Raw genomic sequence first — 23935 nt, 5'->3', positions numbered from 1 at the left:
GCCATTTATTATAGAGGGCAGGTCTATCCGGAAGCGCATTGGGTTGATATGGTTAAAATCACAGGAAGCAGATTCTTGAAAGTCTAAATAGAAGGGTTTCATTAGTAAAAAAAATATGTGATTCTTGACTTTAGAACGATCAAAGACAAAGATTATTTATTTGCAGACAGTATGAGAATGATATCAGTAACGTCAGGTAGGTACGTTTTTTTTGATTAAATACTTTCATTCACTTTGAGTGTGTAAGTGCGGATATTCACTATATATATTCACAGCGGAGCAGAGAACAGTGTCGTGGATATTGTCTCCGTAACGTCAGATTCAAGAAAGATGCATATAACCAATAATTTTATGACTAAAACATTGAAAACAATTAAATTGATATAGAGGACATTATGTCAATCAAAATGACTACAAAACGTTATCCTTATCGATTAACTTTTATAATTTAAAATATAATTGATAATAAAAATCAGAATGACAAATCGAACCTAGTGTCATTGACCAATTTATTACTTATTCTTAATCGATACTTTGCTGTTCATCATGACCTCGAATCCATGTTTCTTTTTGTGGTTTTCTTTACCTAATCCTATAATGACACCGATTTCTTAAACATAAGCATTTATTACTAAAACAACATGTACCTAAATAATATTTTTTGGAAAAATCTTAATAATTATCGTATATTATTAAGTACATAAATACATTTGACGTTAATATGAAGGTAATCCAATATTAAAGGATTCATAATTTACATACAAATTGTTTATGTAATACCAAAAGAAAAATATTTTACGACTTTTTAACCTGTCGTGTGCTGGAACCTGGAAGAACCACGTAAGACTCAATTGATTTTCTATTGTTGTCTGATATACGGCACAATAAAGGTTAAGTCATTAAGTTCTTGTTTTTGGATTTAAATTAGATCAAATGATATTTCTTGGCCAAGGGATTATTTTATTAATTTGTCGTCACGTCATGTCATTTGTCACACAAAATTTTTATTTTAAAAGGAGATTAATTAAATGCATCAACCTAATAGTTAACACTTAAGTGGTTAGGTAATCATTCGATATTACTAATCTGTTGTGGAAAATTAGATTTGCGTCATTGTTTCCGTATTTAATTTATTTGGTTATAAACAATACCAAACTGTAATTTTATTATTAAAGGAAAGATTTTGCGGAAAACCGACAAAATAAAGAACAATGCCCAGATTCAAAATTGACGTCATTATTTGTTATGAGTACTGTTGAAGTTCTCATCAACAGTACCTACGAGAGCCCGGAATTGTTTACAATGGTGTGATTTTTACTGAATTATCTTAACCTACCCCTATGTAATTCACATAATATATTAAGATGTTCTCCGTAATAATTTTTACAGTTTCGTAATGACTGCACATTAGTACGTTCAGTTTTTTGGAAATCCCTTTCGTAAAGTTGACTAATAGTACTGACTAGCTACTTCCGCGCGGTTTCACCCGCTCTGCTTGGCTCCTATTGGCCATAGCGTGATGTTTTATAGCTTATAGCCTTCCTCGATAAATGCACTATTCAAAACAAAAATAATTATTCAAATCGGACCAGTAGTTCCGGAGATTAGCGCGTTCAAACAAACAAACAATCAAACAAACAAACTCTTCAGCTTTATAATATTATTAAGTATAGATAATGACTAATAGTGATTTGTATTATATACCTAATGGCTAAATATATGACTAATAGCAATTTCTAATATTTAGTTACTTTTTGATGAATTTATAAAAATATGTAGTAGGTAGTTAGGAGTCGTGTTAAGGTAGGTCAGGGATTTTGAATGATTGAATAAATGAGATAGGACTCTAACTGGCAGATTAATTTAATTAAATTGGGGTTTTCCGCTCGCACACAACTTCAATCGCGGTACAAAAACATTTACCGAAATACTTAACTAGGTACTTACAAATCTTCCAAAAGAATGAATCTATCCAATAATCTAGTAATCGCATAAGAATATTTTAGAGAACAGAGAGTAAACTTAAGAAAAGGAGGATCCTCCGACCAGGTGAGGTGATCATGCCTGGCGGGCTTTCTGCCCAACTGTTATTCGTTGGGATTTTCTGTCCATGTTAATTCGCATGTAAACTTCACATGTGTGATGCAGGATATTTATGACGTCATCCGTTGATTTGCTCGTCGATAGTCTATGTGCGACTTCTGTCATCTGTTACTTGTCAGGTGTCGCCACAATATATTCGGTGAGTAATATTCGAACAAAATTCGACAGTCGAGTAATGTTATTCACGTACACACATATATTTCGGTGATACTGCTGCCAGCGACTTCGCTAGCGTAACCTGGGGCCTTAGTCTGCTATTACGATTGTGTCAGAATGGTCGATCATTGAGAAGTGCAAGAGGGACGGAGCTATGTAGTTTGTATAGCTCCTTCTCTCTTGCACTGCTCAATGTCAACCCCTGTACCCTTAGTATGAGTTTGCTTTACGTTTAAAGTAATCGAAACGAGAGCGCGTTCGGCGCTCTGATTGGTTGGTTTATCGAGCCGGCCAATTATTATAGAAGAAATAAAAAGTGGCCAATGTGTTGTTTTGTTGCAGACTACAATTTGGCTCTGTGCCTTTCATTCTGTTTCTTTCTGTAGTTTTATCATGAAAGGGTGACTAAAATACATACTGCCCCACAAACATTCGTATTTACATTATAAGTAGGATATCTAACTCTTACACGTGGAAATAGAAACAGCATCATAAAATGCAAAATATTTTTTATTAATAGTAAAAAATAACAATATAAAACTTATTATTAAGTGCCTTATTAATAATGTAACATAGGTCCTAAGATAGTCGTACAATAAAAAATATAAGTACATAGTTATATACTTATACATATACCATGAATAAGTTGCATAGAATCATAGAACCAGCTGAATTTACCCTTTCATATTAAATTCAATGGAGAAATTACTAATTACATATGTACATCGCTATGCCAATCCGTTTTAAACTTTATTATTTTACCTAAGTAAGTATAAAGTTGTAAATACAATAAGCATTTTATACAATTTTGGAAATATTGATGTACTGACGAATTTACAATACATTTAAATAAATACAAATCTTCTTATTAGAAAATTAAGTAAGTAAGTAAGAGGCTTACCCTCAAAATAAATAAAATAGAAATAAATACTAATTAAAGGAATGGGGTCTTTTGATCTCACAAAATAATATGAGTTGTTGCATGGTTTCAGACGTTTTTTATTAACCCTTAAAACGCTAGGGGTGTACCAGTGACCAGTATCCTTAGTACGAGTTTGCTTTACGTTTAAAGTAATCGAATCGAGAGCGTGTTCGGCGCTCTGATTGGTTCGTTTATTCGAGCCGGCCAATCAGAGCGCCGAACGCGCTCTCGTTTCGATTACTTTAAACGTAAAAAGCAAACTCACACTAAGGGTACTGGTGTAGCGTTAGTTGAAGATTTACTTTCCAACATCTCACTGTCTGAAGTTCACGTTTCTTCTAGGCCAGGGCAAATATCTTTATCCTTAATAACAGTATTTAAGCTAATAGTTAACGGTACGTGCTAAATATAAATAAACAAGAGTCTAATTGAAACGGCTTTGATATCATTATATGCAATTAACAAGTTGGCTTTAAAGGCTGCTGTAACATAGACCAGACGTTGGACCTCGTTATAAAAGTAGCTATAGTAATTATTTCACACTTTACGCCATGTTACTTTATGCCACGTAACCGATTTAATTTCACTTGCGATTCATAAACATTTACAAGTATAATATAGGTAAGCCTGTAACCTTTTGCAAGGCTCCGACTAATTGTTTTTGTAGAAAATGTACTACTTGTTTAATGCAAATCATTAACAACATAGACATCAGGACAAGATTTGCTTTTTAAATGTACACGTTTACAGGTCCGCGTTTTTCGTTTTAGTTCGTCCGGATTATAGTTTATCATGTATAGAAACTCATACAACTGTGTTCACTGATCCGCATCGTACGGACCGCATCATCGGCAATGCCTACATGCGATGCGTACTAACCGTCATACGGACGCGTGCGATGCGTACGATGCGGTCCTGTGGATGCTTACCTTAAATGATCAGTCTTAATAAGTAGATCTCAATTCTCTTTCACCAATCTTAGGGGCCAAATCGAAATTTTGAAATAGAATCCAAATAAAATGTGACAGAATTTTATATCTAGTAGCCAAATCTATTGGCACATTATGGACAATATCGATAATTTCAACGCTGCAATGAAGGGGAATTAATGCAAATTGGATTAAAATTAAGTATTTTAAACTTTTGGAGTTCGTTTTTGATCAGGTCATACACTGATCGAGGTCACAGTGTTTGCTCTAGACACTTTCCATAATCATTACCAATTTTGGAAAAGAAACTGCACTAGAAAGTGTCATAAATTAGAAGTGATCATATACAGTTTTTTGTTTTATGTCAGTCAGTTAGTCACCCGCCCAAAGCCTTGTCTAAGCAGTCATTAATTTGATGTCATTAGGATGCCATTTGCATTGGTATATTTGATTCAATATAAGTCAATAACCTCCAGAATTAAGTACCAATTTATGACAGCTTAAGTATCTTGTATGTTAAATAAAATGATCGATCTATCACCACACTTAATGTTCTTAGAAATATTTTAATAAATACCTATGTCTTAAATTATTACTATACCATTGTCACACTTAAAATAAAGCCTCTACTAGTCTCATATTTGCTTGAAAAATAATGAGTCGCAAAATTAGTTGCTATGTACAAAAGTAACATTTGATTGATTGTGATTTCTTGCAAAATATTAGAAGAGAATCCAATATGAGCGGAAAAATATCCAGCGTTTGTTAGTAGGCTTATAAATATCTTTGTGTTTTTGGTTTTCAAAGGAATTGTATTGTTATAAGGAAAATCACACACTCTCTCTAAAGGCCTTAGGTACTTTATATTTGCTTCAAACCTTAAGTAATATCCTCTAAACGTGTTTTAGTTAAAAATATTTGTGTTCGGGTTTTTTCCTACATTATAAGTATAGGCTCTATAAGATACATTCTTGTTAACATGAATTTTTACTGTTACATTGATCTGATTGGTATTAGTTGTGTGATCACGGCGTAGTTTCTTATCATATGACTGCATAGAAATAGAGATGCACTCTCGACCCCGGAAAACTATTGAAACTGTTGCATTGTAATGTATTTCAAAATACTAAAGTCTAATTCTTTGGATACCAAAGACGTCACTATTTATTGCGAAATAACTTATTTTTACTTATTATCTACACTTGGGAGCAATGAAACGGAGTCACTAGCGTTTTTCCTTTTTCATTTCTTGATCAATATTTTCTGATACAATTGTTGTCTTAACAGGCAACGTATGTGTGTCGTATGAAAGGCAATTTAATTAATTACCTTTTTTAAAAGTGTAAATAGAGTGTTTTTTAAAGTTAAAAAAAGCGCTAGTGGCTCCATTTCTTTGCTCCCAAGTGTATTTATCAAAATTATGTTTAGCTAAAAAAGCTTCTTTTTGAATGTAGTACTTACTTATTTGTATTTAAAACTAGGAGGAAAGTACAAAATAGGCGGTTATGGTAATCAGATCTTAGGCGGAATTGCCAGAATAATTTCACTATGGTTTCACTTAATTTTAAGGTTCTTATTGGTGCCTGCCAATCATTTGCTTGCGCATACGACGAGTAGAGAATAGGAACAATTGATCGAGGTGTCTCCGATGTTATTGTTATTTATTTCTACGACACCGATGTCTTGGGCCACCGAGTAGTAATCTTGCATAAACTCTTCATACACATCTTTTGGCATGTCGAAAGGCTCGATGGCTTTTACAGTGTCTGAAAGTAGAATAGATTTTAATTAAAACTGTGTATAGCAAGCCTTTATGCAGCTTAGCCTTATTGGTCATGCAAACTAAATTTTAGCTCAATCGGTTGAAGATATCTGCTTCAAATTTGGTTGGAAGATTTCACTTTACACACACATACATATTTACTTATACTTATTACTCATAAATATTACTTATACATATTATTACATACAAAAATTGCGAGTTAAATGAAAGCTTGTAAATAATAGATGTTATAAATAAAAAAGGCAGCAATTTTTTGCTAGTTATGGAAAATTTTGCTATTTATCGAAAACAAATACTCACTTTTCATAGCTTCTACGCTGTCAAACTCAAAACGCATTTCCTTGCATTTCACATCGATATTTCTGAAGCCTATTTCTTGCATCATTTGCGTGACTTTCTTTTCTGGTTCCTGAAATGCAAAATATAATAAAATATTTATGTTAATAGCTTATTTTTCTAGAAAACTTGTTTACGTAATATCAGGAAGTAGTCAGATACTATTTTTGGTTTGCAACAATGTATCGCCTAGATACTCACTGATAAGATTTTGAGATATAAGCCAACGTGAGTGATCACGTGTAATAATTTAACTTTTAAATTGATGATGATATTGTTGCGAACAATTCGTATGTAATGATATTATGTGTTATTTTTCGTCGGCTTACGTCTAGACTGCGTCATTAAGTAACATTTATATTATCATTTGACCAATTTTTTACGAAGTGTAGGATCGAATGATCGAGATAAGTTAAGAATCTAACTTAGCCCTCTTTATTTTCATGTATCATCATAATTTACCGCGTTAAATTGTTTATTATCTTTTGTTTGCGATCTTTGAAAAGTTCTTACGCATTCAGTTAGAAATAAATGGCAGTACCTGCATATCGTGATATGGTGATATGAACTTTTTAACGTCTTTCAACCAGGACTCCCATTTAGAACACTGTGACAGTATGCTGTACACGCTGTACAACGGAGCGTACCCGAGGAAGGTGAGAAGGCAGTCTCCGCCTTCGTCTAGAAGATTGTAGATATTTCTAAACGCTTTCCTAGAACATAAAGAAAATAATACTTTATTTACAAATTAATAAGGATTATAATGCTATAATGGCAATGAGATATTTTGAAATTTAAATAGACAATAATTTTTTTTAAGACAAATCATTTTTAATGTTATTAAATATTCGTATTAGAAGTGGTAGAAGTTGGTTTGTTTTAAGTATTTCTTTGTGTGGAGCTTCAAAAAGTCGATAGTGATATAATTTAAGTAGACTAAAATCTTACTCTTGATTTCGTATCCAGTGCAATGCATAAAAAGAGAACACGTGATGGAACGCTGAATGCATTTCCTCGGGCAGGTCTCCCTGGATGTCCATCACCTTGAACATGGTGACTTCATCACTGTGATGTTCATTTGCATATTTGACGGCTTTTTCACTTATGTCACAGGCGACTAGTTTCTTATAGTTGCTAGGCATGTATTTCTTTAAGATAACAGTGACGCTGCCATCGCCACAGCCTAGGTCAATAGCGCTATCTCCAATATTCTTCCAGTTAATTTTCTTCGCATATTCATTGAGGCATTGGACTGCTGCATTCTTTTGCAGTGAATTAGCCACGTTATACAGTTCTGGATCGTTCATTGTGATTCTGTAAAAGGGGAATACATTATTTTATACAGGAAGTAGTGCTAAGTAATTTGTTGTTTTCAATGTAGTTTCAAGATGATTATCATTTTCTTTTCATTCAAGCCTCGAATAGTTTTCCTGTTTGAGTAATGTTCTAACATTGTTACAAGGCGATTTCGTACTAAGCTAACCGAAAATAGACTAGCGTTATCAGCCCGGGATCGTCCCCGTCTGTCTTTTTGTCAATAGTCTTTTGTGATAGGATTTTTTCTATCGATAGCCGTCATCTGACATTATAAGTTTGTGCTATATTAGGTACTTGAAGAGGAAAGACTCTTGCGCAAAATGTTACTGGCATTGCGTTGTTCTATTTTTAATTGCGCATACAATTGTTTAGTTCTATACAATGTAGCTAAAGGTCAAGTCGTTTCCTGTCCCAAATCTTGGATTTATAAAATCATATTAATTTGTTTTATTTTTAGAAAATTGGGAATTAAATAAAAAATCTTTATTTAACGTACACTATAATTTTCTGATATGACCACGACACATAAAATCTCCAGTCGGATTGACTTAGACGTTCGTTAGTCTCGCTAAAACTCGAAAACGGCTGAATCGATATGACAAATTTAAGTTTTGAAATATTCGTGGAAATCCAGGGAAGGTTTAAAAGGTGAGAAAAAAAATGTTTGAGGCAGTACGAAGTACAAAGTTTGCCGATCCAGCCAGTATGTAATATATGTCGAAATTTTTGAATTTTTTCAATAAAGTATAATAATTTGTTCAGGAAAAAACAAAGTAAGTACCAACTTAATGACTATCGAGTCTGGGAACTTACACTAATTTAATATCCAAAAACACTTATGTAGCAATTCAAAAAAACACTTAATCCGTGATAAGCACTGATTGAGACACGACGTATAGATAACTGATATGAATATTACTACAAATAACGTTTTATATATATTTCTTTTTTGATTACTTATAACCTCATCATAACAACTTTCAAAAAGCTGCCTAATGTAAAACAAAATATATTTACATATATTTTAATATTAACGATAAACTTGAGTTTGTCTTTTTACGACTTTTCATATGGTAAGTGCTTTTTTGAAATTTTTGACATGAAGATAATTGTTTTTATTTATTACAATGAATGTGCGATAATTTAATATGTAATTGCATTTAATTAGTTTTAGGTAGTTCAATTGAAGTGCAAGGTCTTGGCTTTCTTGTGAGAATTGAGATTCGGCGCACGAGTGCGCGGCTGCATCGCTGCGCACGTCACGACCGCCGAATAAGTGCATTGCCCTGCGCCTGGGCATCGTTTTTGTATTCTTTATACAAGTTTTTTGCGTCGACGGTATCTACTCAATTGGGTTAGGATGCCTGACCTGGCGTAATGTGATTTATATTGATGACGAAATGCATATATTAGATGACGGGTTTACTGTTAATAACGAGTTATGTAATTATTATCCATATTATATGTAACGTTACTTATGTGTTCGATATTTGTTACGGTTTTATTTTCCTGCATGCTTTGGTAGGTTCGGTTTCCTCTTGTATTGGACAAGTTCTTTGGATGCAGGTATCACACAGGTTTTTCAGTGTAGGTTTGCTACTAGAAATAGATACATAGGTACCTTACAGCTCAAAATGTCAACACAAAAAATGGTCTCTTAATAACAATCGTCTAATAAAACTAAGTGCATCAACGTAAAAAACATTAACGTAAGTATAAGAAAGGCTTGCATTTTATATCGGCCCAAACTGGTTGTCTGGTTAAAAATTCCCATTTACATACATACACCGAAGTACGAATAATGTATGTAAGTATGCATTAAACCAAAAAAATATGCGCGGCGTAATCTAAACTCGTATTTCAAGGACAGAGTTAAAAACTCACGAAAAAAAGTTCAAGTTGGTGCATCAGTGCGGCCATACGCCATAATGCAAGTGCACCGAACATTGAACGCGGGATGCAGTCTTGATATTTGCAATGCATTTATTTAATGTTGAATATTGATTTTGAATGCACAAAATTTTAGTTGTGATTCTTATCATGCCCTAAACAATAGGTAGTTACGAAAAGACTGTGCAGGTGGATAATCCATATTTCGGCAAATTTTGTAAGTGCTACTCGTCGCACTGACTTCATATGACTTACATATGCATCACTTTATAAACCCATTGAGTATTCATTGAATATGCTCGACAAGGAACTGTTTTTTAAATGCTTACAGGAGACAATATGTAGGGAGTTTTCTGTTTGAGTGTGAAAAATGATCCTGACTAAAAACCACCCCATTCCTACTCCAGCTTTTCGAGTCAGAGCCCCCCAGTAACCCACTAGGCAGTCCGCAGTTCCGATATGTAGGAAGTTGGATGCGTTAATCTATTAAACTGGGTAGAAAGAATTTGAACGACAAATCTCAACCATTCGATGAGGTAGTTCTTTCGGGAGGTCCTTTAAAGAGAATCAAATTGTAGGTGTCGAAACGGGTCTTCGTAAAGGATACATCTACAATGAGACTATGGAAAAGTGCACCCTATTAGTTTTGTTACTTTTCGTTAACTAACACGGTAAGATTCAAGTATCAAAACTAATACCAATACATTGGTGGTAGTTACCAGCAATGTCACCCCGACTGGGTTCAACCGCCGAACGGGCAACAGCAGGAAAAGGGCTCATATTTAGGGAACTTTATTGTACCAGTTACGCACTTAACTTGCACCATATAAAGAGAGATTATTTCAAATCTTTTATTTGTATTAAAGGTTATTTTTGAAGATTTTTGGTACTGGATTATAACACATAGGTAGGCGCTGTATTTGCCTTTATTTAATTCTAAAACAAAAGATGTATGGACAATTTTGTATGGTCGTTTTTATTGGCTAGTATTCTAAACTATGCATATCATTCTTTCAATTATATACTTAAACGTTTAAAGGGAAAATGTTATGGTAACGTAATTTTGGGGAACGAATGTTCAAAATATAATCTTGATTAAGTGTTAATGTGTAAATCATGACATTGCAAACTGCATCGTATTTTCGATGCACGAAAATCGACATTGACTTATCAGGTTTTTTCATTGGTTTTCAAAAGATATTACGTTCTATTTGGACATGTTGACATACCTAGATGTCACGTATGTGCTTGAAAGTGGCCCAAGCTCACTATTCGTCGTTCGCTTGACTATTCGTCCAATAAGCTGGCTTATTAAAGCTGTTGTCTTCATCACTCTTTTTATTGCATTGTTTTTGCAAAATAGATATGTAAATGAATGCCATATAATCTTCATTAATATTAAATACAATAATAATAAAGAAATAATATAAAAAGCATATTAAAAACGTATATGCATAATTACTTTATTACGGAACAAAAAGTGTTTTATTCAATCTTTTTGTTCAAAATAGTTTTTTTTTGTGCTGAGATTTTCATAAAAAAATATTGCAAAAAGATATATTATTTTCACGTCTGTCCGTCTTTCTTATAGGTAACGGTGGATTAATTGAGCTAAGATTTATTTTTATAGGGTTTTCACAGAAGCGAATACTTGAAGGAAGGAAGGTGTGCGTTATTCGTGCAGATTTAGATACAGGCAAGAGTTTTATTTACAGGGAAACATTAATAAAAAATGGATATTATTAGTACCTAAGGATTTTTATCGATATCCTCTATTCTGCTAGATTACAATTTCGTCACACTATACGAAAAATAGTTATTATAATATAATATTGTTGCTATGACGCAAAACTTTAATCGATGTAGGTATTTTGATTTAACCACCGATTTGAATTATTTTATGATTATATCATATTTTTGTCATGGAATATTTCTCTCGAAAATGTAAATGGCAAGAAATTCTATACTTTAAGTTATGGTGTTTTTATTGTTTATGAATAATCATTTTAAGCAGCACCGGTCACTTACTGTTATTTTAGTTTTAGGTTACAAAGATGTTAAGATACGGTAAATAGAAACAGAAGCGGGGTGAATAGATAGATCGGTACATAGAAAATATTCCCATTATCTATTCAACCCTCTTTTGCGTTCGAATGCTATTCACCTCGAGTTATTGTATTTTTTCAGAGATGAAGGAGTTATGTTATAAATATAGTATGAAAGAGGCGTAGACGCTACTGTAATTGAACGAATAGAATGTTCAATTTAAGACACAGACATGCGAAAAATTGTGTAAAAACTTGAGCCAAATGTGTATATTGAATTTTCGATTCTCTCGATTAGGTTAGCGTTTATGACATTTGTTACAGGGGAAACTCCGTTTAAAAATAAATGAAACAATTGACTACATGATTGAATAAATATTTCTTTCAAACAATACCTGTGATTCAGTACCTACATTGAATCACAAGCTTGGTAAAATCTTATAAGTACTTTTGGAATATAAAGAGCATCGACCCTATTGGTCACCGGTTTTTAGCCCGTGACGCAATGTCAGTGAAAGTTAGGATAATATGAATAGTGTATTTCATCAATAATTTAGTGAACAGATAATCACTTCACTTCGTTTCATACGTGATCATGTCGCTTGCAACAGTGCCGAAATATGGGAAACTAATAGACATAACACACAAACATAAACATCATAACATATAAACATGGTAAATATCCCGTCTCAAGTTCTAATGATAGATAACCACTATACTTGTTACCGAAGAAAGTTAACCTTACTCAACATTTTTGTTAGTAGATAACTCTTATGGTAATGCCAGCCTGTTTCTTAAACCTAATGAAGCATTATCTTTGACTGGAAAGACGAGCTATAGAGTACCGAGTAATTTTCCTAATAATCTTCTTTGTAAATATTTATAAATTATATTATGATGTTTGTAAGTTATACTAAAACTCGAAAACGACTCAGATTTGATTAATTTGGATATGAAATATTTGTTACACTGTAAAGTAGGATAAATTTTAGTTAAGAAAATATGCATTGAGACAAGCTAAGAAAGTAGTATAAGTATCATTTGCATATTCCTATATCAATGTTAAAGAAATGAAATTTTTTTCATGTGATTATGATGATGATGAAATTCTTGGCAACAAATTAATACTAATTATACATTCGCATTATTACATTGGTTTACGTTTTTGTTTATGAGCTTTGACGCTTTAGTTAGAAGATGGTATATACCTACCTATGTAAAAACTTTAGCATGTCAGCTAGATTATTCACAGGATATCAGTTAATTTAAGTAATGAAGTTGTTTAATTAAGCCAATTTGTTTAAATTACAGACGCAAGCAGAAAATGTACTGTAGAAAACACAAAATTAGGTATGTCATTCAGATGTCCTTCAACATTTTGAACATTGTGTCGTTTTCCATTAGGTACATAATCAAATATCTATTGATACTCGAAAAATTATACATAATTGTCAATCATACCTACATAATTGCATGCATGCAAAATCAGTTTCTAGTTCTATTAGTTTCGAGTGACATTTGGGACTCTTATTAAAGAGCACTTGAAGTGACTTGAAACTGATCGAGCCTGTAGATTTCCTCAATAGTTTAAGTCAGTAAACTGTACATGTATTTCAATTAATTTAGTATGTGTCCCGACTAAAGTCTGATTGTTATGTTTAATATCAAGATTGTCCGTCGATTCATCATATCGACCTCAGTTTTATTGCTTGTGTGAGTGATATTATAATTGTTTTCGCAGCTTTGTCCGCCTTTGACCCGTGCATTAGTCGAATACAAAATGCATTGCAATGCGTGCCTGCACAATCTTTCTCTTATTATTGAAAAAAAATTCGTACTTTCGTCCTCTCTCAACCAGTCAGTGAGTGCAATGCCCCACGAATTTACTGCACAAATTTTTAAATTATTTCTTATCTCTTTTTATTTGGTACGAGAGAATGAGAAGGGTATAAGTCGTTTAGTCATCGCGACGGTTAAATTCGTCTCTTATTGACGTCCCAATGTTTGGGGCCTTAAGGCAGGTTATGACGAAGGTCACCAGGGATTGTCGTAGGCTTAGAAACGAAGCTGGTCATTGGACGATATTATGAATATGACAGCATATTATATGTTTCTTTTCTTTATCAATATTAATGTTTCTTGAATGATTTGTTCATTGATAACCTTGTTGACGGTGAATTAGTAATTTACAAATCATTATACTGGCTACTGGTCTGGTAGTTGTATGGTACGGTACGAGATTGTTCTACGTAATTTAATTATTCAATGGTAAGTGCATTGACAATGTTGTTAACTTGATGTATTAATCCATTTATGGAAGTAGTTATAGGTAATTTATGTACGTTTTATCGATTTTAGTTATATCTGTCGGACATGCCTCATTTATTTTTAGGTGAGTAGCAGTAGCGAGCAGTTGACAACTTTTGAATCGAAATTAGTTTCAATAACACTATTTTTTCATACATTTCTATTATTAGATGATATTCTTAAAAGAAATGCATATTGTAACATGCCATTTCATACAGAATATATGATTTTGAAGGACTAATGGTAAAGTTTGGGGATTGTTAAAACATTAACAAAACCGATACAAATAGATTCTACGTAGCAGTACTATTTAATGCTACTTCTGTATACCCCAACATTTTAAGCAACCATACTGTTCTTGAGGAGCCATCTATCATTGGCTTAAAGAAATGTTTTGAATCAAAAAGTTTACCACGTAAACCGGTGAAGCGTTCGAGTAGCAAAAAGGTTGGTATACAAAGTTTCACAAGCTTGATATAGATGGCGTTGTACTATATTATACAGACTTGCTACGTATGTTCGTAGCATCCGCGTAGTAGTTACTGATCTCATGAAGTTATTGTTATGAGTATAGTTTAAGGCGTCAGTTACAATTGCTGTACTTATACGATTTTATTTTTAGTCAAACGTTAAGTTTATTGGTAGAGAAACGGAGTTACAATTTCAGTTTTTTTGATTTGGTTAACTAAGTCTATCTCGTAGTGTCTTACATTATCAATGGCTGTTACAAAACGTATCATTAAATGTATGGTAAAAGAAAAATATTTAGTTTCTTCCTCATAAAATACATATTTTAGATTAGATTCTGTTATACATAACTCAATCTGATTGTATTTATGTCTCTGTATTTGATAAAGCCGTAGGTAAGTATCTATTTTTTCAGCAGCAGTTCTCCATTGCTACTGCAAAAATGCTTTATTAATTAATTGTTACCCAGTTTTGGAAATAGTAACCATTATTAAAACGGGCAATAGTGCTTCTTTAAAATAACGGAGCAGTGAAATAGTTGACTATACGATTAGCAAGGCACTTGTGATTTCTTTGGTTACGATGACCAGATACTACACTTACATTAACTTAATTGCTACTAGTAACGTTAACATTAACTTTTTTATGGGGCTAAGCCGATAAACTAGCAGATGGATCACCTGACGATAACACCTGAATCGGCGTCCCTCATGGATACCCGAAACACCAGAGGCGTTACAACTACAAGTGCGTTGCTGGCCTTTTGGGGGTTAGGTTTGAGGATTGTTGGAGATTCAGGGATTGTTTGAGATTACCAGAGGCCTCCTCAATCTCCCTAAGATTGAGGAGGCCTCTCACTCACTCGACGAAACACAACGCAAGTGTTGCTTCACGTCGGTTCGTGCTGTGAGGCCGTGGTATCACTCCGGTCGAGCCGGCCCATTCGCGGCGAGGTATGGCTTTCACACATAAAAATTGTGTTTGTTTTAATATTACATACTTGATGTTTATTGTATCAGTACCTAAATATACAATACAGTTAAAATTAATAATTAATTAGAAAAAATATGATCGCGTTTCAAACTTCTAACACCATCCATAATAGTGCTTTAATTTCAATATCCCAAAGCAAATACCAGTTGATATTAATGTAGGTGGTACCTAGCCAACCATCAACAGGTAGGTGCGATGGTATTGCATGAAACTATTTGCGAACGCATTCGGATTCGATTCGAACCTACCCTACTGTCACCTATATAGGTAAATATGTACAGGTACTACAGGTATGGGTGCACATTGTACAGTGACATTACGTGCCATAATGTGTGTACCTCTACCTACCTTTTCGGGGATAAAAGGCGTGATGATAAGGTACTGAAAAATATGTAACAAGGAACCGTTAATTTATAACTGAAGTAGGTATTCAATAGACTGAAACCTTTTCTTGTTAAAAATAATCAAATAACATTTGTGAAAATCTAAAAATATGGAAATTAGGAGTAAAAATATATATTCAATCTACAACTGAAATAGTAAGTTAATACACTGTTTACGAGTAGTAATAAGCTGTAAGCAACTAATGTGTACTAAACAACGAGAAAATAAAGCAAAGAGCATAAATCACGAATCAGTTTACAGAAATCTAAAAAAAGAAAAATCCATAAACAGCGCACCACTTGACAAAAGAAAATAAGAAAGTCTGACGTCAAGAAGGTCCTTACAAATAATAAACTTATTTCCCTATAACGTCTGAGAGAGAAGAAAAAATATCTGAACTCGACATCGCATCAACACATAGACGGGACAGTCGTACATACAACATTATTTACTGACTCACACAGAGACGAAGCTACCTATCAACCTAAAGAATACCTAAAAAATACACAAAAAGCTTTTTTCCCAAGAATAAGCGGGACGGAGTACGGATCTTATTTTTCCCGTGGACGTTTCAGTCGCTCTGAGGTGGGGGGGAGGGGGGGTTGGAACGCCGCGGTTGGAGTGTGAGTCTTCCATTCTCCCACCGCCCCCTGCAATAATACTGCGTCACTATTTTGCGCCATTACCTACACTCGCTTCCTATTCTATAAGTAGCGTGGCCTCTAGAACGTAACGTACGAACTTCCAAGTTACCGTTCCTCGGCAGGCGGACCACCACTCATGTTGTAATCGAATCGATTATACAACTTTAGTATCGATTCGCGAGTTCGGCAGCCCTTGACCTCGTTTCATTAACAATCTATTTACAGTTGGTTTGATATCAATATCAGGAGTTGCCTCGACAATATTGTGATCAAGTCCTGTTAATAGAAATTCCTTGGGATATCGGCAATTCTGAATAGTTGATTTTCTAGTCGGTTGAAGTTCCTCAAAAGTATTTTTAACACTATAGGTAGTTCAAGACCTCTTTACTTGACATTAGCTTCTTCACATTACTTCAGCTGTGTTGGGCACCAATGTATATTTTTATTTCATAAGCTATGTCGTCACTCAAAATGGGAAAATAAATTCTCTTCACTTTCAATACATCCCTCTAAAGTGTAGCTTTCTACATTTCCCATAGATTAAGGAAAAGCACATATCTCGTTCAGCATATACATAGTTTAATACAAAGTATTTCATCGGTAAGTCAGTAATCGACGTAGATTCTCCTTTGATACCCCAATAAGTTTCCCTAGCAACAATAAGTAGGATATAAAGTATAAAATATAATTTAACCCTAGTCTCGGATTTCGCAGGGTTACGTACTAAATCTGTAGGATTTCGAGTGCTAGCGTTTCGTGGAGCAAGCCTGCTTTATATGTGTTGCACTGTTCCAACTCCGTACCGGGGCCACATACACCTATCTAACGCTAAATAACTATAATACTGCAATTTATTACAATGTATTTAATTTTGTGGAGTTAATATTATTATTGCAATTTTGGGACCATTTGAGATTTTTTGGTAGGTATAGTACCAGATTAATTTACTTAAAAAACAGTCATGACATATGTAGACTATTTATAAACAACTTAATGTATGAATGTTGGATTCTACGTGTCTAAACTTTTTTGTAACCCAAAGCGTAGGTTATGCTTTAACTTTTTTCAGTTCGATTTATTAAGTGACAGCACCTTCGACCTTTAATCGTGTATACAAATTATTTTTATTAAATGGATTGTATTAATGTCTGTTTGTTACAAGGTAATGTTTTGCTATTGTAACCATTAGATGGAAGCTTTTACAGAGCGTTTTCCTCATTATGAAATAATGTCATTGCTACGATTAGTTTAGTCTACGTTTTATTGAAAAAGCTTGTGGAAGGTCAATGGTGAAATACTGAAACTAAACAGAATCTTCTTAAAACCAAAGGGGCTGCCCTTTGGTTTCAAGTTAAGAAAAGGAAAGGAAAGAACGAAATGAATTCGACAGCTTTCTTGTAGGCCAGTGAATACTAGATCAGCTGTACATACTATGTAAGATTAAGTTGTTGTGACTCACAAATACCAAGGCAGGCAATAATTTTAGCAAAACAATGAGCTAAGCCTGAACACCGCAGCGGATGCTGCGCGCATACAAATTATTGACAATCGATATTTAAGTACTACACGCATCCATGCACGTTTAATTCGATAGAGTTCGCCGTATCGATGCCGCTTTAAATCGATACCTTAATTATAATTTGGAGCTGTTGTTATAAACAGTATGATTAACACGAGCTGGGTCAGAATTCATTAATACGGTTTGGTAGGCATGCAGACTTACTGCTCTATTTCGAAATATGTCATGCCATTGATTTATTGCCACCAATCAGCTCATAAAAATTAACTTTCTGAAAAAGTTAGTTTGATAAAAAATATCGATCACCTTTAGTTATTGTAAAACACATAGGCGCCACTAGGACGTGAACACGTAATAATGCATTACTAATCGAGAATCGTCTGAGACGATGCAACAAAAACAGTCGTCTCCTGCTCAGCTATGCAGGTGTTCGTCTGTATCAAATAGCTACAATGTTATGCTTTAATAAAACTCCAGAAATAGTTATGTATAGCAGACTGGAAATGCAACTATCTGGTCCGGGGACATCTAAACATACCTTTGCAGATATAGGCTTGGAGACAAAGTATGTACCACGTAGATAGTTTCGAACAATTCCTGCCTGTTTGACAACAAACATTGCTGTTTAGTTGCAGCGAGAGGAATCCCTGGTGCCGGGGAGTACGCAATGAATGAGCGACAAAGCGGTGGGAGCGAGGTATGCGGTGTCGTACATTTGTTTTGGGTGCGGGGGTGGGTGTGAGGCGACGGTCCTTTGATTCTGGCGAGATTAAACGTGCGGCAGACGGTGGCGCCTCTATCGATTGTTGTTGTAATTACAGCGCTATCCTCGCCCAGTCGCAAATGAAATTGTTCCGGACAGAGCTAGCTGCGGATGCCAACGCCGTGTTACACTTGTCGCTGCAACATGCCACCACATTCTGAACTGTAAAACCTAGTACTAAGGTGTCACTCCACGGTTTTAGGGTCTCTAGAAGTACGGCGAGAGTTGTGGACGCATTATTGCATACGATGTTGTATCGTGTTTTGATGAAATTCTCACGGAATGCTTTTAGTGGTTTCGCGCGGTTTTCAATCATTTAATCGATCCTGTGCAGAGAGAGGGCAGGAAGTTAAGGTCTTGTTATATATTTTTTACAGCAATGTTACATTTTTAGTTCGTTCGTTATTTTCGAAAGTTCATTTAAAGTGTGGATATGCTGCATGATTATTAGAACTTTTCCCCGTATCTTAACAACATACTTATAACACTTCATAAAACTCTAAAAGCCATTCAATAGCATATACCATACCTAAAAATATACATAAAACCACTAAACAAATACACAGCTATACGAATGATCACGACTGCGCACTGAACGCAATTCGAGGACAAATCCACATCCGAATCTGAAATACGAATGGGAACAGAGAGTGGAATCCAATAAAACATTCGTAGCCCTCGAAACGTATCTACGTCTACGTGACGTAGACGCCTCCCCGAAACGCATGCGCACCACACTCGTACAGAACAAATGGACAATTCCAATTTCAATTGTAGAAAAAAAATAACCAATTCGAAATGGAGAAGGCTTCGCAGCGACCAATGGGAGCGCGTACAGTCGTAATGCCAACTGTGTGGGCGGGGCGAGTGATATCTAGCATTGGAATGTTCGTTGTATTTGTTTTGCTGGATCCGAAGGCTTTATTGCATGGTGTTTGAGCCTCTTTCCCCTTGAGGGTGGTAGCGGCGGAAAGCTCGGTATGGATTTGGGATGAGGCTCTTCACATTATGTACCGAGTCGTTTGCAGCCCACGGATCGGTGACCTACATATATTATTGTGGTATGGGTTTCTCTTATTGCTACGTCTTTGTAGATATAGGGTTTCATGAAGATATTATCTAGAGGCTACATTACGTTACTGCACTAATTCAGTTTGATTAATAAACGATAATTAATAATCAAGTGTTATTAATAAAAAAATATAAATAATTTTCCTTAAAATTCCTCAAATTAAAATCTACAGAGATCAACTCGAAAGAATTAACCTGTAATGAAATCAAGGAGTGTCTCCGACTTTATGAAACTGTGAGTATTGATTTTTCGATAGGGAAAAAACGAAGGCAACGATCTATGCAGATCTGGAGTGCTCTCGGCACATCAGATGGCACCGGCGGGCAGCCTCCGCAGACAATCGAACGGTGGGGGAGCCCCCCACTGGAGGTCGGGGAACTGCCACAGATTATATAGCGCGATCATTGTGCCAAGAGATGTGACCGTAGGTTAAAACATTTGGAGTTTATTACACCATCATGTCGATATTGTCAGATGATATGCTGGCTGGAACGATAAGATTGATTGTGATAGTTAACTATTTATGAAGACAGTAAAGGAAGTAAGGTTTTGTGAGCTTAAAGACTTAATACTTAAAATCAGGTCAACTATGTCCGAAAAAAGCTTTTCATGGATCTAAGATAGAGACCAGAAAAACATTAGAATTTTTCAAAATAAACAGCTATTGTTTGATCCATCGCCTGGAAGAATTATTCAGCAAGAAGACAAAAAGAGACTAATTAAAAAACCAAATCTCTAAACACACACAAAACTTCAAATCTCAAATGGAATACACGTAACATAATCTTTGGCGATATCGACCCGGCGGCGGCGACTTCCCATTCTCGAAGTAAAACACGGCGGCAAGGAAACCGCGGGATAAACCACCCACACCCCCCCCACCCGATCTTTACGTTTCAGGAATAAATATTTCAGAGCGTGTGCTTCGGAAGTTAAAGTTATGTATCGCCCACGCCGGTAACAATCTGAGAATGAGAAAAGCTCGCTTTACTTTTATGTATGTTCGCTTTATGGCGTGTTTTGTAATGTATAAGCTTGAGATTCTTTTTTTTTTATCTTTTGTTTATATATGGAGACATTTTCGAATGTAGCTGGAGTTTTAGATGGTTTTAATGTTTTTTTTTGGTGGGTTTAGCAGAGTTTCATTTTTTTTTTCTGAATTTAAAATCGTCTGAAGTTAGAGATCAGACGATTAGACATTACTAAAATATTTTTTTAAATTAGTCTTGTTATCATTAGGTGGAAGTAGTGATATAAAATAACATACTATGGATTTCCTACGTATACCAAAATTTTGAAATTCCGAAATCGGAATCTTAACAATTATCTTAACAATCGCACTCGTGTTAAATGGGTATTTTTGTGTGAGTATAACATTAATTTTAGTACTGAGACGTCTACGTTCTACGAAAATAATTATGTAGCGAAACTTATGTTTGTGAAGCAGAGAAATATAAAACGGGGAAGAACCTACACATAAACATAGCAGTGATTTTATTGTTTCCTATTCCATCCATTTTCACAACTATGAAACAACGATTTCATGGCTTTAAGTTCATTTAATTTTAAGATATTGTATTGTGAAATGTGGATATGAGAGCCAAAAAGCTCATGAAAAAAATTGAGGATTATTTTCGAAACCGCGAATGAATGGTACATTTACTATACAGAGGAATCTTCAATTCTAAAGTCAAGTTTAAGGTGAGTTCAATAGTACATTTGTGCTAAAGTACCAGGGTCCCATAAATATGTGAGAAGTAGTTAAATAGATGTTACAATGCAACCACACGTAACGTACGCACGCATACAATACTACTCGTATTGGCGTACACGTAAATTTGCATTATCATGAATTTATTACTATACGACAAGGTCGCCGATAAGGATTTTCTTCGCCCATAGAAAATCTAGGCCGGCCGATAGAAACTGATGTAAAGGTTTTTATAAATTATGCTCGTTTTCCGGCCTATGTGAAATTGGTAACTCTTATTCTGATTGAAATAAGGTCTGTTTTCGTGGTCCATTTTGCCACAGTTATGCTTATTTCTTTTATCGTTGTTACTACTGAAGGCATTTCGGTAGTGAACAAGTTGGAGTAAGTGAATGAAAAGTGAACAAAACTTAGTTGTTCAAATTCACATTGAAACTTAGCATTCACTAGTTATCAAAACAATGTTAAAAACCTGATTAAGGTATACCGATTATACCTTAGGAGACATTACAGGATTAACGTCCGCGATGTAAGTTATTTAAAGTTATTAATTGTTCCACGAAATGATGACATTAAATTCGTAAATAATATTAAAGTCCCCAATAATCATTGATCAATGACTCACTCAGGCTATAGTAAAAATAAAAAAAGTACAAACTTTCATTCCAAAATAACCTCAAACACGAAATCACAACAGAGTATAAAATGAGAATAGTAACGGAACAAGAGACATGCAATACAATGTTAACACTCAATAAACGTTCACTTAGTTTAAATTAAAATATCGGTATAATAGACACTCACGTACGATTTCCTTCGACACTGAACTTTAATACATTGGGAGTGCGCCACTATCAATGATGTAAACTGAATTGATTGAATGAACTGTTCATATACGTATTTATACGGGAAAAACAAACGACGTAGTGCAAGAAAATACAGTTTATAATTTGGTATGGCGTTTGAACTACGCATTTGTAGGCAGCGAGTCACATGTACGACTGTATATGTCCTCGCATACTGTGTGTACTATGTCGCAATCTACGCCATAAATTGCATTAACCTCCAATAATCTAATTGAATGCATCGGATCAATACATTTCAATAAGTACCTGCTATGCAATTTACCTTTTCTAAATTATTTTCTATCTCTAAGAGACCATAAACATAGAACCGGTATTTTTTAATGTCAAACAGACTGATAACTGGTTTTTAATTATGGATCATTTGCATATAATGGCAATTTTGTATTAATTAGTATAACTTACTGCACATTGTGTACCAATTTAAAACAATAGACGAACAAACATAAAAAACGTAAACAATTACAAATTGCAATAAAAACTGCAGTCATGAAAATGTCTGCTCTTGTTCAATATTTTATTAACTACTAATTATTTAATTAAAATTTGTTATGACACAAAATGTATTTCCGATGATTGTTGATTAGATAGTTTAGGAGCTTGGTTGGTTTTAGAATAATTGAGATCACTAATCTTTTATATCATTTACTTGAACATTAGATACTTGAGATTTTTAAAAATTTTGAAAGTTTGTACTTTCATATAATTGACAGCATACCATACGTACCAAAATATTGCTTTTTATCTAGTATTTTAAGTACCCTGAGATAGAATTTAATTAAATCCTGTATAAGGCTTACTGATACGTTCAACACGGTGACTCGACTAGTTTCAAGCTACACCCGGGCCCCGTGGTTTTTCTAGCTACACCCGGAAATAACTTGAGTAAATATGATCTTCTTCTTGAATAAATAGTTATAAAGTTGCAACAATTTTTTATATAATAGGTTGTATAGTATTATATTTCTTGCATGTAAGTCATAATAATGATCCTAGTTACGTAATCAATGGTTTAATGACAGACAAACGATGACTAACGTTTTATACTGTCACAGTTTTACATATTTATTTTATGGGTTTAGTGATTTTATGGTTATTGTCACTTGAATGCAATTATCTTGTTTCGTAATATTTGTTCTGATAATCGAAATAATTAAAAATAATTATAGTTATCTTTCTGGTAAGTTGTTTCATTAATGTACTAAGTAACTTAATATTTTTTTGAGGGGAATAATCATGCAATGACTTCTTCCTGTCTTGGGTGAGGCGAGAGGGATTATCAGACACTTACTGACTAAAAACCACCTTGTTCTTCCTCCTGCTATTTGAGCCGAAGCCCCGGTAACCCGCTAGCCAGTACGCAGCTCCGGAATTTAGCTCCAGATTTCATACCTACTGAAAAAATACCCTCCGAGAATTCGTATTTAGCAGTCACATTTATTTGCATCCACTCCACAGTTGAGGTATAATAAATAATCCTATAAAATCTATGACGCCTTATGAATGACATATTCAATGATTTAAACCATTAAAGCGGTACAACCGTCAAGTAAATCCCATGAGATCACTTTGTCATAAAGACAGAGATAAAATCATATAAAGAAACCTTTATATAATCGTCATAGAACATTACAGTTATAAACATGTATGGCAGTATGCTATGACGTGCCATATTATGTCATAGTTATGAACAAAACTATGATATAACAATGTACGAAATATTTGATACA

General features: G+C 34.3%; 1 protein-coding gene across 2 annotated transcripts; it reads right to left on the bottom strand.

The window, feature by feature from the left end:
- Positions 1-4300: 4300 nt before the first annotated feature.
- Positions 4301-22338, bottom strand: LOC118265567 (juvenile hormone acid O-methyltransferase). 2 transcript variants are annotated; one of them, XM_035578501.2, is made up of 5 exons: positions 22151-22338; positions 7178-7543; positions 6771-6942; positions 6194-6302; positions 4301-5876 (listed from the first exon to the last, which is right to left on the bottom strand). In XM_035578501.2, exons 1-5 carry the CDS (start codon positions 22315-22317, stop codon positions 5701-5703), a joined length of 990 nt encoding a protein of 329 aa, XP_035434394.2. In that variant the 5' UTR covers positions 22318-22338; the 3' UTR covers positions 4301-5700. The 2 variants fall into 2 exon arrangements, with proteins under 2 accessions (XP_035434394.2, XP_035434395.2); XM_035578502.2 differs by having other exon boundaries at positions 4302-5876; positions 22147-22265.
- Positions 22339-23935: the final 1597 nt, after the last annotated feature.

The sequence above is a fragment of the Spodoptera frugiperda genome, chromosome 28 (genome assembly GCF_023101765.2).
Source record: "Spodoptera frugiperda isolate SF20-4 chromosome 28, AGI-APGP_CSIRO_Sfru_2.0, whole genome shotgun sequence".
NCBI lineage: Eukaryota > Metazoa > Arthropoda > Insecta > Lepidoptera > Noctuidae > Spodoptera > Spodoptera frugiperda.
This window is presented reverse-complemented; position numbering and strand designations above follow the sequence as displayed.